Source organism: Oryctolagus cuniculus, chromosome 5 (genome assembly GCF_051225735.1).
Source record: "Oryctolagus cuniculus isolate XC-2025 breed Fujian yellow rabbit chromosome 5, ASM5122573v1, whole genome shotgun sequence".
Classification (NCBI taxonomy): Eukaryota; Metazoa; Chordata; class Mammalia; order Lagomorpha; family Leporidae; genus Oryctolagus; species Oryctolagus cuniculus.
Genome location: NC_142871.1, coordinates 54102929 through 54116911, shown reverse-complemented (window position 1 = coordinate 54116911; position 13983 = coordinate 54102929). Strand labels below are relative to the sequence as shown.

General features: G+C 40.9%; 1 protein-coding gene across 1 annotated transcript in view; it reads left to right on the top strand.

Moving 5' to 3' along the window:
* Window positions 1-2685: 2685 nt before the first annotated feature.
* LOC138849860 (amine sulfotransferase-like) overlaps window positions 2686-13983 on the top strand; it is a 90159-nt gene continuing 78861 nt past the window's right edge. The window contains exons 1-2 of the mRNA XM_070074918.2: window positions 2686-2845; window positions 10418-10551. Coding sequence (XP_069931019.2) covers window positions 2686-2845; window positions 10418-10551 — 294 coding nt within the window. The remainder of the gene's footprint in view (window positions 2846-10417; window positions 10552-13983) is intronic.

Sequence of the window (13983 nt, the reverse complement as noted above, 5' to 3'; positions counted from 1 at the left end):
CTCAAGAATATATCATGAATATCTGGGAATTTATAACCAGGTTTCAAGGGTCAGTGGATGGAAAACTTCCAAGAACATATCAAGGGTAAGAGATATTCTTGCTAAAATGATTTAATAAAGTTCTTGCTGAAAATTCATCAGTGTGATCAACATCACCTGGGAGATGATCAAAGAGGAGAAATCCAAGGAGATAATCAAAAGTGATAAGATATTGAGTGTGGAAGGTTCTTGCTAAACTGATGTGTCAGTTCTTTGCTAAAACTAGGTTTTACAAGGACTTACACAAACGGACCTAGAATACGGTTCACCTGCCTGACTTAAGTCAATTCAAGAACCTGTTAAATATATCCTTCTCTCACGTATCTCTGGAGAGTGGCTTTGCTCAAGTATGATGGCAGGCATATGCTACACCCAAATTGCTTAAGCAATAAACAGAGCCCAGGTGGTGTTGAACTCTGTTGAGATTTTTGGGAAAGGAACTTAATGGTATAAGTTAGGTCACTTGGCTTCCAAAGAGAGTTAACCTATGGTAAAATCAGAACATATCTGAAGTACAAACACAAATAGAACACTGTGGTATCCTTAGAAGGATTACAAGGTAGAGAGCACAAAAGAATTTACTGTGCTTGTTATGGCTTGAACTCCGCCTCACCCCCCCACCAAATTTATTGAAGTCTTCAACATCAATACATTAGAATTCATGCTTGCAAATAGTATTGTTTAGATTTAATTAGCTCTACATACAGTCACACTGGAGTAGGGTAGGCACTGAATTCATTAAAACTAGTATCCTTCGTAAGAGGGAAGAGACAAGGAAAGGATGGCCATATGTTGACAGAGACAGAGACTGAAAGGATTCATCTGAAAGCCAAGTAGCACCAAAGGTTTCTAGTAAACACCAGAAGCTAGAAGAGGCAAGGAAACTTCCTTTCCTTTAGGCCTTGCAGTTAAGACATCAACCCACACGGGAACGGATGGCAGAGTCATTGCCCAGGGCTAAGGTGGATAGGGTTAGGGCCCTAGAGAACAGAAACATCATGTTACAGAAAATTGTTTTCAGGCCTTGTCACCTAATGGAATGTCTTCTGCTGAGTTTTAAAACTAGTTTTAGGCTAACGTGTCTCTTTTTTATTTCAAATTTTTGCACTTTGGAATGAGAATTTTTATCCTATGCCTGTCCCACTACTGTTTTTTAAAAGCAGATAATTTGTTTTTACAGATTTCTCAGGTGAAGAGATGAAAAAATTGTACCACACCTAGAGTCTCATTTATATGTGGTTTAGGTGATTTTAGACATTATTTGGGACTTCTTAGTTTGACTACATGTAAATGAGTTTTTTTTTTTTGACAGGCAGAGTGGACAGTGAGAGAGAGAGAGAGAGAGAGAGAAAAGCCTTCCTTTTTCCGTTGGTCACCTCCCAATGGAAGCTGTGGCCAGTGAGCTGTGGCCGGCGCAAGCGCTGATCTGAAGCCAGGATCCATGTGCTTCTCCTGGTCTCCTATGATGGTGCAGGCCCCAACCACTTGGGCCATCCTCCACTACCCTCCGGGGCCACAGCAGAGAGCTAGACTGGAAGAGGTGCAACTGGGACAGAATCCGGCGCCCTGACCGGACTAGAACCCGGGGTGTCGGCACTGCAAGGCAGAGGATTATCCTAGTGAGCCGCGGCACTGGCTAATCCATTCCTTTTAAAAAAGGTTCTGAAGGAAAACCAAGAGAGTCAATGTAGTGCTGACCGCCGGTGGTGCATGAACTAAATACCCAATCCATGAGTTATCACTGGAATAACAATTAAAGATTTAATTCCATTCTCAACACTTCTATTCATCATGGTAATGGAAAAGTGTCACCAATGCAATAACACAGGGTGAGATAAAAAAAAAGGATTAAATGGTAGAAACAAAACCAACCATCATTACAAATAACATGATCATCCGTGTAGATAATCCCAAGGTATTAAAAATCTCCTAAAGCTAATAAATGAATTTGGAAATACTGCATGCTGCATATTGTGAATAGAAACCATTCAGTCATATTTTAATATACCCGCAATGAGCAATCAAATTAAAATTAGAACCACAACAGCAGGGATGGGCATAAACAAAAACCACAAAAAATTAACCTAAATTAGATACTTTATAAAAATTAAGACAAAATGTCTTGTTGACTGAAATATAAAAGATAAATTTATAATGCTTTAGGAAAAATATTTCTGTCGTGGCTGAAATGTTCCTGGATGAATTAAAAGGTATTATATTGGATAAGGAGATAGAGCCTTGGGAAATTCATGTTGGAAACCCAGGAGGCCAACACAGACTGTGCAGGTCCACACTGAAAGAGCAAACAAGAAAGGAAGCAGCAGAGGTGTGGCGGAGGCGAGGCGGAGGTGCAGATCAGAGTGGCTGGCACCAGCCCCAGCAGACCAGGTTAGCCAGGGAACAGTGAGTCCACGGAGCAGCGAGTAGCAGCAGGACAGGGAGCGTGGTGAACTCCTTATGAAGATCCACACAGGAAAAAAAAGAAAAGCAAACAGTCAGGCACTCCCTGGCCCATCTCCGTCCTCCACCCTTCCCCCCACCCCCAACCTGGACCTGCAGCTGGCCAAGAGAAGCCATCTTGTCTGTTAACCTTTTCTAACAGAAGCGGGGGACAGCAGCTTTAGCCTCCGGAGCACAAGCCCATCGATGGCTGGGGCCATCTCATCACACCTGCCACTCAAGAACGAGGTCCAAACATTTCAGAAGAATGTCTTCTTCACCACACAAGCCATAGAACAAGGAGAGGTCCCGAATAAGGAAAACTTGAGCCCCTTCCATCAACCCTTGAGAGGCAAGCCGGCTCCCGGTAGGCGGGGCTACGTGCACTGAAGCTAATACCCACTTCCACCACAGTTGAGAAGTGAGCAGGGCTCCAGTAGATGGCACTCTGTGCTTCCACTTGCAATGCATAAACACAGCAGCTCATAACAGAGAGAAACGTTAGGAGAGAATCTCTACAGACAAAAAAAAAAAAAAAAAAAAAATAGACCAATGCTGAAAAACAAAGGGAAAATCCTCAATAAGAATAAGGAAGACACTATGATACCCACAAAGGAACACTACACCTCTTCAATAACAGAAGGTGAAGATGTAGAGATCGAGGATGTGCCAGAAACAGAATTCAGAAAATTAATCGTCATATTACTTGGAAACAATCAGAAGCAAATTCAAGATCTAAGTGAAAAGTGCTCCTAAGAAATTGAGATATTAAAGAGAAGTGAGAATGAAATATTAGAAATGAAGAATTCACCCTGTGTCCTCCCACTCAGCTACAGTATTTTCAGTCCCTGCATACAAGGTTCCCACAGTCTTGAGCTCTCAGCCCTCTGTCAAATCTCCCAGCCAGACTCAGGCGTCTCCTCTCAGCTTTTTGCTAGGCATGCCAGAATGAGCTGGCCCTGCTGGTTTGTATGTCCAAAGTTGTGCCAGCCCTCTCTTGGTTGGTTGCAGTAAGCTGGTGCTGGGTGGTTTGGTGAGCAAGAAATGTGCCCTCCCCTTTATTCCTCTAGGTTGGCAGGTACACTGTCCCCCACAGGGCTCCAGGCCAGACTCCTGTGAGGTTCTTCCTGCAGCTTTATCACCAGTGGCTTGAGCTGCTGCAGTCTGGTCTCACCTCCCTCCAAAGCTGGTGCTGAGGCTCTCAGCTGCTGGATCCTGAGTTGTGGGCATTCACACCCTCCACACAGGCCCACAGTATCCCTGTAATTTGTGTGGAGTTTCCTCTGCCGTTTTCTCCCTAACTCTTCCTTGAGTTTGCTCTCTCTCCACTTTTTAAAATACTATGTTCCCCTAGACTAGAGCAGCAAGCTACCTCCCTCTTCTGCCATCCTGAAAACTCTCAGTGTGCTCTATTATTTTTTGGTGTAAACTTTGTGCTTGTAACCCTTGATCTCTTTCACAGTAGTGATTTGTTCTTTTATTTGGTCACCACATATTATTTCCTCTCCCTTGAAGGTTTTTTAGCCTTAATAAAACTTAAGTCATTATTGCACAAATGGACATATATTCTTATATTTCATGGTGCCACAATAGTCATAAAATAATCTTCAATTTTAATGTTTAGTTCCTGATTTTTGTGGTTTGTTTGTTTATAGGAAGCTTTTATTTAATAAATATAAATTTTGTAAGTACAACTTTTGGATTATAGTGGTTCTCCCTTCCATACCGACCCTCCCACCCCCAGTAGTTCTTGATTTTTAAAAACCCATTGGAAAGGCAGAAAGAGAGAGAAAGCGATGAAGATAGAGAGATGTTTTCTTATCCATTCGTAAATGTCCCAAATGCTTCGTGGTCAGGGCCAAGCCAGGAGCCTGGAACTCAATATGGGCCTTCCTGAGCAGATCAATGTCAGGAGCCCGGAATACAATCCAGTTCTCTCAGGTGGTTTCCAGTAGCTGAATTACTGGTGCCGTCACTGCAGCTTCCAGGGTCTCATTGGTAGAAACCTTGAGTCAGGAGCCAGAGCTGGGAATTGAACAAGGGACTCTACTCTTATGTGAAACCATCCTAACAGCTAGGTTAAATTCAGGTTCAAGTTTTTCTTCTCTATCAATAAAGTGTGTGTGTGCATGTGTGTGTGGGTAAGATTAAGAATACCTTATTTTTTTTAAAGATTTTTTATTTATTTATTTGAGTGGTAGAGTTACAGACAGTCGGAGGAACATCAGAGAGAAAGGTCTTCCGTCCGTTGGTTCATTCCCCAAATAGCAGCAATGGTCAGAACTGTGCCGATCCGAAGCCAGGTGCCAGGAACTTCTTCGCAGTCTATCAATAAAGTGTGCATGTGTGTTTATAAGATTAACAATACCTTCTTTTTTTAAGATTATTTAGTTATTTATTTGAGAGGTAGAGTTAAAGACACTGAGAGGAAGATCAGAGAAAGGTCTTCCTTCCGTTGGCTCACTCCCCAAATAGCAGCTGTGGTTGGAACTGTGCTGATCCGAAGCCAGGAGCCAGGAGCGTCTTCCCAGTCTTCCAGGTGGCTTAGGGGTCCAAGCACTTGGGCCATCTTCTACTGCTTTCCCAAGCCATAACAGAGAGTTGGATTGAAAGAGGAGCAGCCGGGAATAGAACCCGGCACCCATATGGGATGCCGGCACCGCTGGTGGATGATTAACCTACTGTGCCTTAGCGCTGTCCCCAGCAATACCTGCTTTATACACAGTGAATTCTTGTCTGTTTAGGAGTTAAGCATTTGAATTTCTCTATGAGCTCCTACATTTTAGAATATAACCCTATGATCTACACAGTTATCCTCAAATCTGAGTTTGCAGTGTGTGAACATGAAATATTTTTTTTGTACCTTCTTATATTTCTTTCTTTAATGTTCTGTAATCCTCATCATGAGATCTTTGATATACTTGGTTAAATTTATTCCAAGGTATTTTTTTTCATGTTCATGGATTAGAAGAATCAATATCATCAAAACATCCATTCTTCCAAAAGCAATTTGCAGATTCAATGCAATACCAATCAAAGTACCAAAGACAATCTTCTCAAACCTGGAGAAAATGATGCTGAAATTCATAGGGAGGTACAGGAGACCTCGAATAGCTAAAGTAATCTTACACAACAAAAACAAACCTGGAGACATCACAATACCAGACTTCAAGACATAGTACAGGGGTCAGCACTGTGGTGCAGTGGGTTAATGCCTTGGCCTGAAGCGCTGGCATCCCATACGGATGCCAGTTCTAGTCCCAGCTGCTCCACTTCCAATCCATCTCTCTGCTATGGCCTAGGAAAGCAGTATAAGAAGGCCCAAGTCCTTGGGCCTCTGCACCCATGTGGGAGACCCAGAAGAAGCTCCTGGCTCCTGGCTTCAGATCAGTGCAGCTCTTACCATGTGGCCAATAGGGGAGAAAACTGGTGGATGGAAGACCTCTCTCTCTCTGCCTCTCCTCTCTCTGTGTAACTCTTACTTTCAAATAAATAAATAAATCTCTTTTTTAAAGATATAGTACAAGGAAGTTATAATCAAAACTGCCTGATACTGGTACAAAAATAGATGTATAGACCAATGGAACAGAATAGAAACACCAGAAATCAATCAAAACATAAACAACAAACTTATATTTGAACAAGGAACTAAAATCAATCCCTGGAGCAAGGACAGTCTCTTCAAAAAATGGTGCTGGGAAAATTGGATTTCCACAAGCAGAAGTATGAAGCAAGACCCCTCTATTACACCTTAGACAAAAATCCACTCAACATGGATTAAAGACCTAAATCTTTAACCTGATACCATCAAATAATTAGAAAACATTGGAGAAACTCTGCAAGACATTGGCACAGAGAAAGACTTCTTGGAAAAGTCCCTAGAGGCACAGGTAGCCAAAGTCAAAATTAACAAATGGAATTGCATTAAATTGAGAAGTTTCTGTACTGCAAATGAAACAGTTAGAAAAGTGAAGAGGCAACTGACAGGATGGGGAAATTATTTGCCAACTATGCAACTGATAACAGATTAATAGCCAGAATCTACAAAGAGATCAAGAAACTCAACAATTGGGGCTGGTGCCATGGCTCACTTGGTTAATCCTCTGCCTGCGGTGCCGGCATCCTGTATGGGCACCGGGTTCTAGTCCTGGTTGCTCCTCTTCCACTCTAGCTCTCTGCTGTGGCCCAAGAAGGCAGTGGAGAGTGGCCCAAGTGCTTGGGCCCCTGCACCCATGTGGAATACTTGGAAGAAGCTCCTGTCTCCTTGCTTCAGATCAGAGCATCGCCAGCCATAGCAGCCATTTGGGGAGTGAACCAATGGAAGGAAGACTTTCTCTCTGTCTCTCTCTCTCTCACTGTCTAACTCTATCTGTCAAATAAAAGAAAAGATACTCAACAATAACTAAACAAACAACACAGTGAAGATATGGGCCAAGGACTTAAACAGACATTTTTCAAGGGAGGAAATCCAAATGGCCAACAGACACATGAAAAAATGTTCAAGATCACTAGCTGTCAGGGAAATGCAAATCAAAACCACAATGAGGTTTCACCTCACTGCATTAGAATGGCTTTCAAACAGAATTCAACAAACAAGAAATGCTGGTGAGGATGTGGGGAAAATGTATCCTAATCCACTGTTGGTGGGAATGCCAACTGCTGAAACCACCATGGAAGACATTTTGCTGATACCTCATAAATCTGAATTTAGTGCTACCATATGACCCAGCCATCCCACTCCTGGGGATTTACCCAAAGGAAATTAAATCAGCAAATAAAAGAGTTAACTGCACCTGCATGTTTCTTGCAGCTCAATTCATAATTATCTAACACATGTAATCAACCTAAGGCCTTTCAATGGAAGACTGCATAAAGATATTATGGGATATGTGCACTATGGAATACTACATAGCATAAAAAATGAAATTGCGTCATTTGCAACAAAATGGATCAACCTGTGAAAGAAGCCAGTCCAAAAGAGACAAATACTGTATGTTCTCTCTGATCTGTGAGAACTAACAGCACCTAAAATGAAATTTGTAGAAGTGAAACTGACACTTCAAGAAGGGATGACTTGAGCTACCCTTGTCTTTGATTTTCAAGGAACAGTTTTGTTTTCTTTGTCTTTTTTTCCCTTCATACTATGTGTTGAACTCTTAATTTAACGGAGTTAATCATATGTGTATAAAGTCAATTGAAAATGGAGCCCAGTAAAAAATAAGAGTGGGAAAAATATAAAGAAGGAAATTAGTAACTGTAAAACTATATAGTTCTGCACAAATTCCTACAGACTTACTTCTAAGGGTACAGTTAAAAAATTGTCATGGAACTCCAACTACAATAAACTTGGTGGTAAATGTGGCATCTTAATTGTTAAAGTGATCATATTAAGTGTTAAAGTGAACATATAGATAGGATTGTTAAATAGATCATATAACTGACATCAAGTGCCTAGTAATAATAATAGAATTAAAAAGAAGAGACTGTCCAACACGGGAAGCAGGCCACACAGCTGACTCAGAGAATGACAATCACTTTAATTAAGACTGTGACCTCAGACTTTAAGGCTTCCTGGTCTGGCTGAAAAGACCATGACAGCATTTCAGGGTTGGACAGCGAGACACTGTGGCAAAAAATGTTCTACATGAAGGATCTCTGTTAGTGAGACCCATGTGTAAAGAAGTGGCCCTCAAAGAAGGATATACTTCCACTTTGCTTATGGCCTTGTCCAAATACTCATGGAGTTTTTGGACTCAAAAGGCTTTCATAGCCCAGGAAACTCATGACAAGAGCCTCTGGTGGTCAGTGACATCATACATAAGTGTTATTTGTTAACAACTAGAGTCACTGTGCACAAACTCCCCATCTAGGATCTCTGTCCTCAATGAGTTATATTGAGAGTTAACTGTAAAACCAGGTTTTTTTGTGTGTGTGCAAATTGTTGAAATCTTTCCTTAATATAGAATTTGTCCTCTGTGCATAAAGTTAATTGAAAATGAATCTTGAAGCAGGCACTGTGGCGTAGCAGGTAAAGCCGTCGCCTGCAGTGCCAGCATCCCAAATGGGTGCTGGTTCAAGTCCTGACTGCTCCACTCTGATCCAGCTCTCTGCTGTGGCCTGGGAAAGAAGTACAAGATAGCCCAAGTTCTTGGGCCCTTGCACCCATGTGGAGACCCAGAAGAAGTTCCTGGTTCCTGGCTTCAGATAGGCGCAGCTCTAGCAGGTGTGGCCAAGTGGGGAGTGAAGCAGCAGATGGAAGACCTCTCTTTATCTCTCTCTGTCTCTCCTCTCTCTGTATAACTCTGACTTTCAAATAAATAAATCATTAAAAAAAAACAAGAAAATGAATCTTAATGGAGAATGGGACTGAAAAGGGGAGAGAGAGGAGGAGAAGGGGTGGGAGTGTGAGTGGGAGGGCTGATATGGTGGGAAGAATAACTATATTCCTAAAATTGTACTTATGAAATTGGTATTCCTCAAAAAATAATTTAAAAATATAGATATTATCATATTAAGGATAACTGTGTGTGCATAAGTTGATTCTGTCATCAGGTCTTGGTAATGTTATTGTCAAGAGTGAAACAGTTTTATTTTAGAATAAGCTCATGAACTTGCATAAGAATCTTGTTGGAATTTAAGTAATTCTTAGATTTAAAAGTAATATAAAAATATACTTTAAAAGTAATTTAATAACTGACATCATTTCAAGATGACTCTTGCCATTCAGAAATACTTCTCTGGAATGCATCCTATTTATTCTGTTTTCTTATATGGTCCTTATAAAACTGCTTAATTTTTAAATGTTTCCTAAATGTGTACAGAATTAGTAACTAATGTGAGAGAGTATTTTAAAATATTTATTTATTTGAAAAGGAGAGAAAGAGATAGAGAAAGAGAGAGAGTGAGAGAGAGACTCTCCCATTTACTGGCCCAGATGCCTGCCAAAACAGGGACTGTGCTGGATCCAAAGTCAGGGACCAAGACCTCAATCTAGATCTCCAAAGTGGGTGGCAGAAATGCAGTAATTTGATCACCTGATATCTCCCAGGAACTGCAAGTGTAGGAATCTGGAATCAGGAGCTGGAGCAAACATGGAGTGCAAGGACTTGAATGAGGGACTTAGGCGTCTTAACCAGTAGGCCAAGTGACTGACCTCAAGGAGGATTATTTTTTTTTTACTAACTGCTTACCGTTGTTGATTGTGCAGAACACCAGCTCATCAAAATCAGGCTTCTGGTACTGGGTCTAGTTGAGCGTGAAGCAATGCCCTAATTCTGAGGCCAGCAGTAGTGAAATGGTGATGCCAGCAGCCAGTGGACTCTGCGGTTTCACTGCTATGTCTGCTCATTTAGATCCAGCTAGGGCTGCTGCCTGCCAATCCTGCTTTTGCTCCAATGTGCACCACCATGCTATTCATTATTCTTCATAAATATACAGAATTTCTTCATAAGCTGCTTCTTTAAATAAGAATCTGGAGTGTCCTGAAACTTGCATTGTGAGAGGATTTCTCATTCCCACGTGCACTCCTTGGTAACCACCACCAGCACTTATGTGTGCCTTTGCTCCAGGGGCTCACACTTCCTCTTGTGTGAGATTGAAAGAGGACAACCATTTTCAGAGGGTTCTATTTCTCCTCCTAGATCACATTTTGTTACAAACAAGGGCTGAGTTGGGAGAGCAAAGGAAACCTTGTGATTTACACAGCAAATACGAGCTCCATCTGAACCCTAAATATTGAGTTTAGAATTTTATCTGAGTTATCTGCTTTAATGTCAACAATAACATTATGAGGTAGGTGATATATTTTAGATGAGAAGACAGAGTGTTAGAAAAGTAAACTAAATTTCCCAAGGGTAAATATTTAATAAACATTAGTGGCATAATCAAAGTTTGCTCTGTTTAACTCTAGAACTAAAATATACTTTTCCTCTTCTCTTAGCTTTTAGTAACCGATTAGGGATTGTGTGGTTTGTGGTCCTCACATTTGCTTTCTCCACATGGCTTTCCCTGAGCTGTGGCACAGGCTTCATTTTGACCAAGATGTACATTTACTGTGACTGCAATAACTTTTCTGTATATAAAAAACTTCTGCTATCTGTGTTAAAACTCAGATTTTAAGGCTTACTGGATGTGGATATGTGAATTTCACAAACTTTTAGTAAGGTTCACAAGTTTAAGATTTGCAGATATTCTTCAGACACTTTGAATGGTGTTAATCCTATTATAGCAGTTTTCTGAGGTGTATGTGCATCAGTTTCTCTATCATGCTATAAAACCATTTCAGAATTTCAGTTTTAAAATTTACTCTGTGATTTGTAAAAAGTTCTAAAATTAATTTTTTGAGAATTTTTGAGTAGTTTATAGCTATTGGAAACATTTTTTCAGGACTCCAGACAACAAATTTTAAATAATTTCTTATTCACTTCATATGAAACCATTATGTATAAATACATGCATCCGTTTTTAAATGCTAGAGTGGATATATCAGTATCACTTACAGCAAAGATTTTGAAATGAGGAAAGAAGTACATATTACTATGTAAGGTAATAATGAAAGTAGGAAACTGGAAGAAAAGAATTAAAAATAAATAAGGAAGGGTGTCAAATAAGTATTATCACTTTGGAAGATCTTTACAGAAAAATTGACAACATTAAAACCAGCATACTAGCATCTTAAAAAGAGATAAATAGTAGGCAAAGAAATATGAGAATGGATATGGATAGGAGGAGAAAAAGAAGACAAAAAGAAAAATTGAGGAAGAAGAAATATAGGCAATTTTGCATGGGGAAAGCACTTTTCCAGTTCTCATATTTTTGAATCTCTGAGTTCTCTTGACGTCATGAATGGTAACCTCTCAGGGACCAGAGCTGGTGGTCCTGAATGTGTGTTATCTGGAAAATAGGGTAGGTTATGAAACAGCTTCCTAGAATTTCAGAAAAACGAGTTTGACTGAAACTTTATCTCTGTTGTGATAACAGGAGCATGAAGTCAGTCTCCTGAAGGCAGTGCTAGAAAACTGTATCCACAAATTTTAATGTACTGAGTGGACCTGATCATGGTAAATCATTGTCAATTGTCTCAAGGCATGTATGCTCAACAATGACCTAGCTCACCAGGTGGAACTGCCCAGCATGAGTGATTGGAAGAACTTTGGAACCTAGGCTAGGACTGGGGTTGATGAAGGACTTAGATTTGTTTCTTTCTAATGCAGTGGAGGCATCCATCAGGGAATTGGCAACCCTAACAAACACTCTACATCCATCTACGCACCTTTCACATTGAAGGTTTGCTCCAAGGAGACTACAAGTGTGAAAAGGATTCTCTGCTGCACTTAACTTGGATGTTTCCCAAGGGAGTTAACCAGAGAAAAACACGTCATTTCACAAGAAACATGCAGGAACTTGTATATTTTTAAAGATAGCTTGACATTTTTTCCATTTTTTAAGAAAGATATTTAATTATTTGAAAGTCAAAGTTACCCAGAGAGAGGGAGAGACAAAGAGAAAGATTTTCCATCCACTGGTTCCCACTCCCCAGGTGCCCACAAGTAGCCAGGCCAAATCCAGGAGCCAGGACCTTCGTTTGGGTTTCCCACACAGACAGCAGGGCCCAAGTTCTTGGGCCATCTTTTGTTGCTTTCCCAAGTTCTTACCAGAGAGCGGCATCAGAAGAGGAGCAGCTGGGATATGAACTGGTGTCCATATGGGATGCAGACATCTCAGGTGGTGGCCTTACTAGCTATGCCACAATACTGGCCCCCAGAAAATTGTATTTTATCCAGAGCTATTCAGCATCGGTGAAGAGACTGAATGAATTCCAAACATGAATTGGGATGAGGCCTCCATTGTGTCACAATGGGTCAAATTGCTGCCTCCAGTTGCCAGCATCCCATATTGGTGCTGGTCTGAGTCTAAGGTCCTCCACTTCTGATCCAGTTTCCTGCTAATGCACCTGGGAAATCAGCAGAAGATGGCCCAAGTCTTTGGGCCTCTGTACTCACATGGGAGAGCTGCAACTGAGTCTTTCAAATAAATTAAATAAATAAACATTGATCATCTTTTTTAGTCTTTTAAATTTATTTATTTATTTTTAAAGATTGATTTATTTACTTGAAAGTCAGAGTTAAACAGAGAGAGAAGGAGAGGCAGAGAGAAAGAGAGAGAGAGAGGCCTTGCATCTGCTGGTTCACTCCCCAGATGGCCGCATAGGCTGTAGCTGTGCTGGTCCGAAGCCAGGAGCTAGGAGCTTCTTCCAGGTCTCCCACATGGGTTCAGGGGACCAAGGCCCTGGCCATCCTCCACTGCTCTCCCAGGCCAGAGAGCTGGATCAGAAGTGGAGCAGCTGGGACTCAAACTACTTCCCATATGGGATGCTGGCACTGCAGGTGGCAGCCTTACCTTCTATACCACAGCACCGGCCCCTGGTCATCTTTTATATTCCAGGTTGATTATTCTTAATAAGTAACTTCTTTGTGTCAAGCACTTGTGCTTTTCCAAATGGGAATATATAAAAAGAAAGGATATTTAGGGGCTGATGGTGTGGTGCCACAGGTAAAACTGCAATCTGCAATGCCGGCATCCCACATGGGTACCGTTTGGGTATCCGTTTTCATTTCCAATACAGCTCCCTGTTAATGTGCCTGAGAAAGCAGTGGAGGATGGCCCTAGTGCTTGAAGGTGTGTAATTTTTGCAATAGATGATTAATTCACATGATTGATAAATTTGAACACATTAAATATTTTATACAATCAGTCTTATTATATGATTTCCCAATTTAGTATCATGAAAAATGAGGAATCACATTGAGAATTATAGACAAAGTTTGCACTTAACTCTGTTATGGGGCTATATACATAATGTCATGAAGCAATACTTTATCTTTGTATTTCTTGAAGGTATTATTTCTTTTCCTTCTTCATGTAGGCATATTTCCCCCTTCCTTTGAAACATCTGACACTGGCAGCACTGAGACAACCTGAGGAAAGAACACACTCTCTACCATTAACCTCAGTGCATCTTGTTGTCTTCTAGATGCTAAAGTTATTGTCAACTGCCATTACACTTGTTTGACTTTGAAAAAAAAGACATTATCCATACTCCTATGTCTTTAACAAAACTTGAAAATGGAGCAGTAACTCAAAAAACCTCAACTGCACAGAAACAACCAATACAGTTAAGAAATGGGCATAGAGAGCTCTCAAAAGAAGAAATATAAATGGTTAAGAAATATCTGAAAAAATAATCAACACCACTAGCCATCAAGGAAGTGCAACTCAGAGCCACAATGACATATAGCCTCAGCCTGTCAGTACGTCTTTTATCCAAAAGACAGAGAGTAACGAGTGCTGGCAATGATGGGGAGAAAGGCGAACTTAAAAAAGAGTGATTTCTGGGTCTCACTGCTGGATTCTACTGGACATTTCTCCAGGGCCCCAGGCACATTAGCAGAGAGCTGCATGGGAAGTAGAGAAGCCGTGGTTCAAACGGGGACCCATATGGGAATC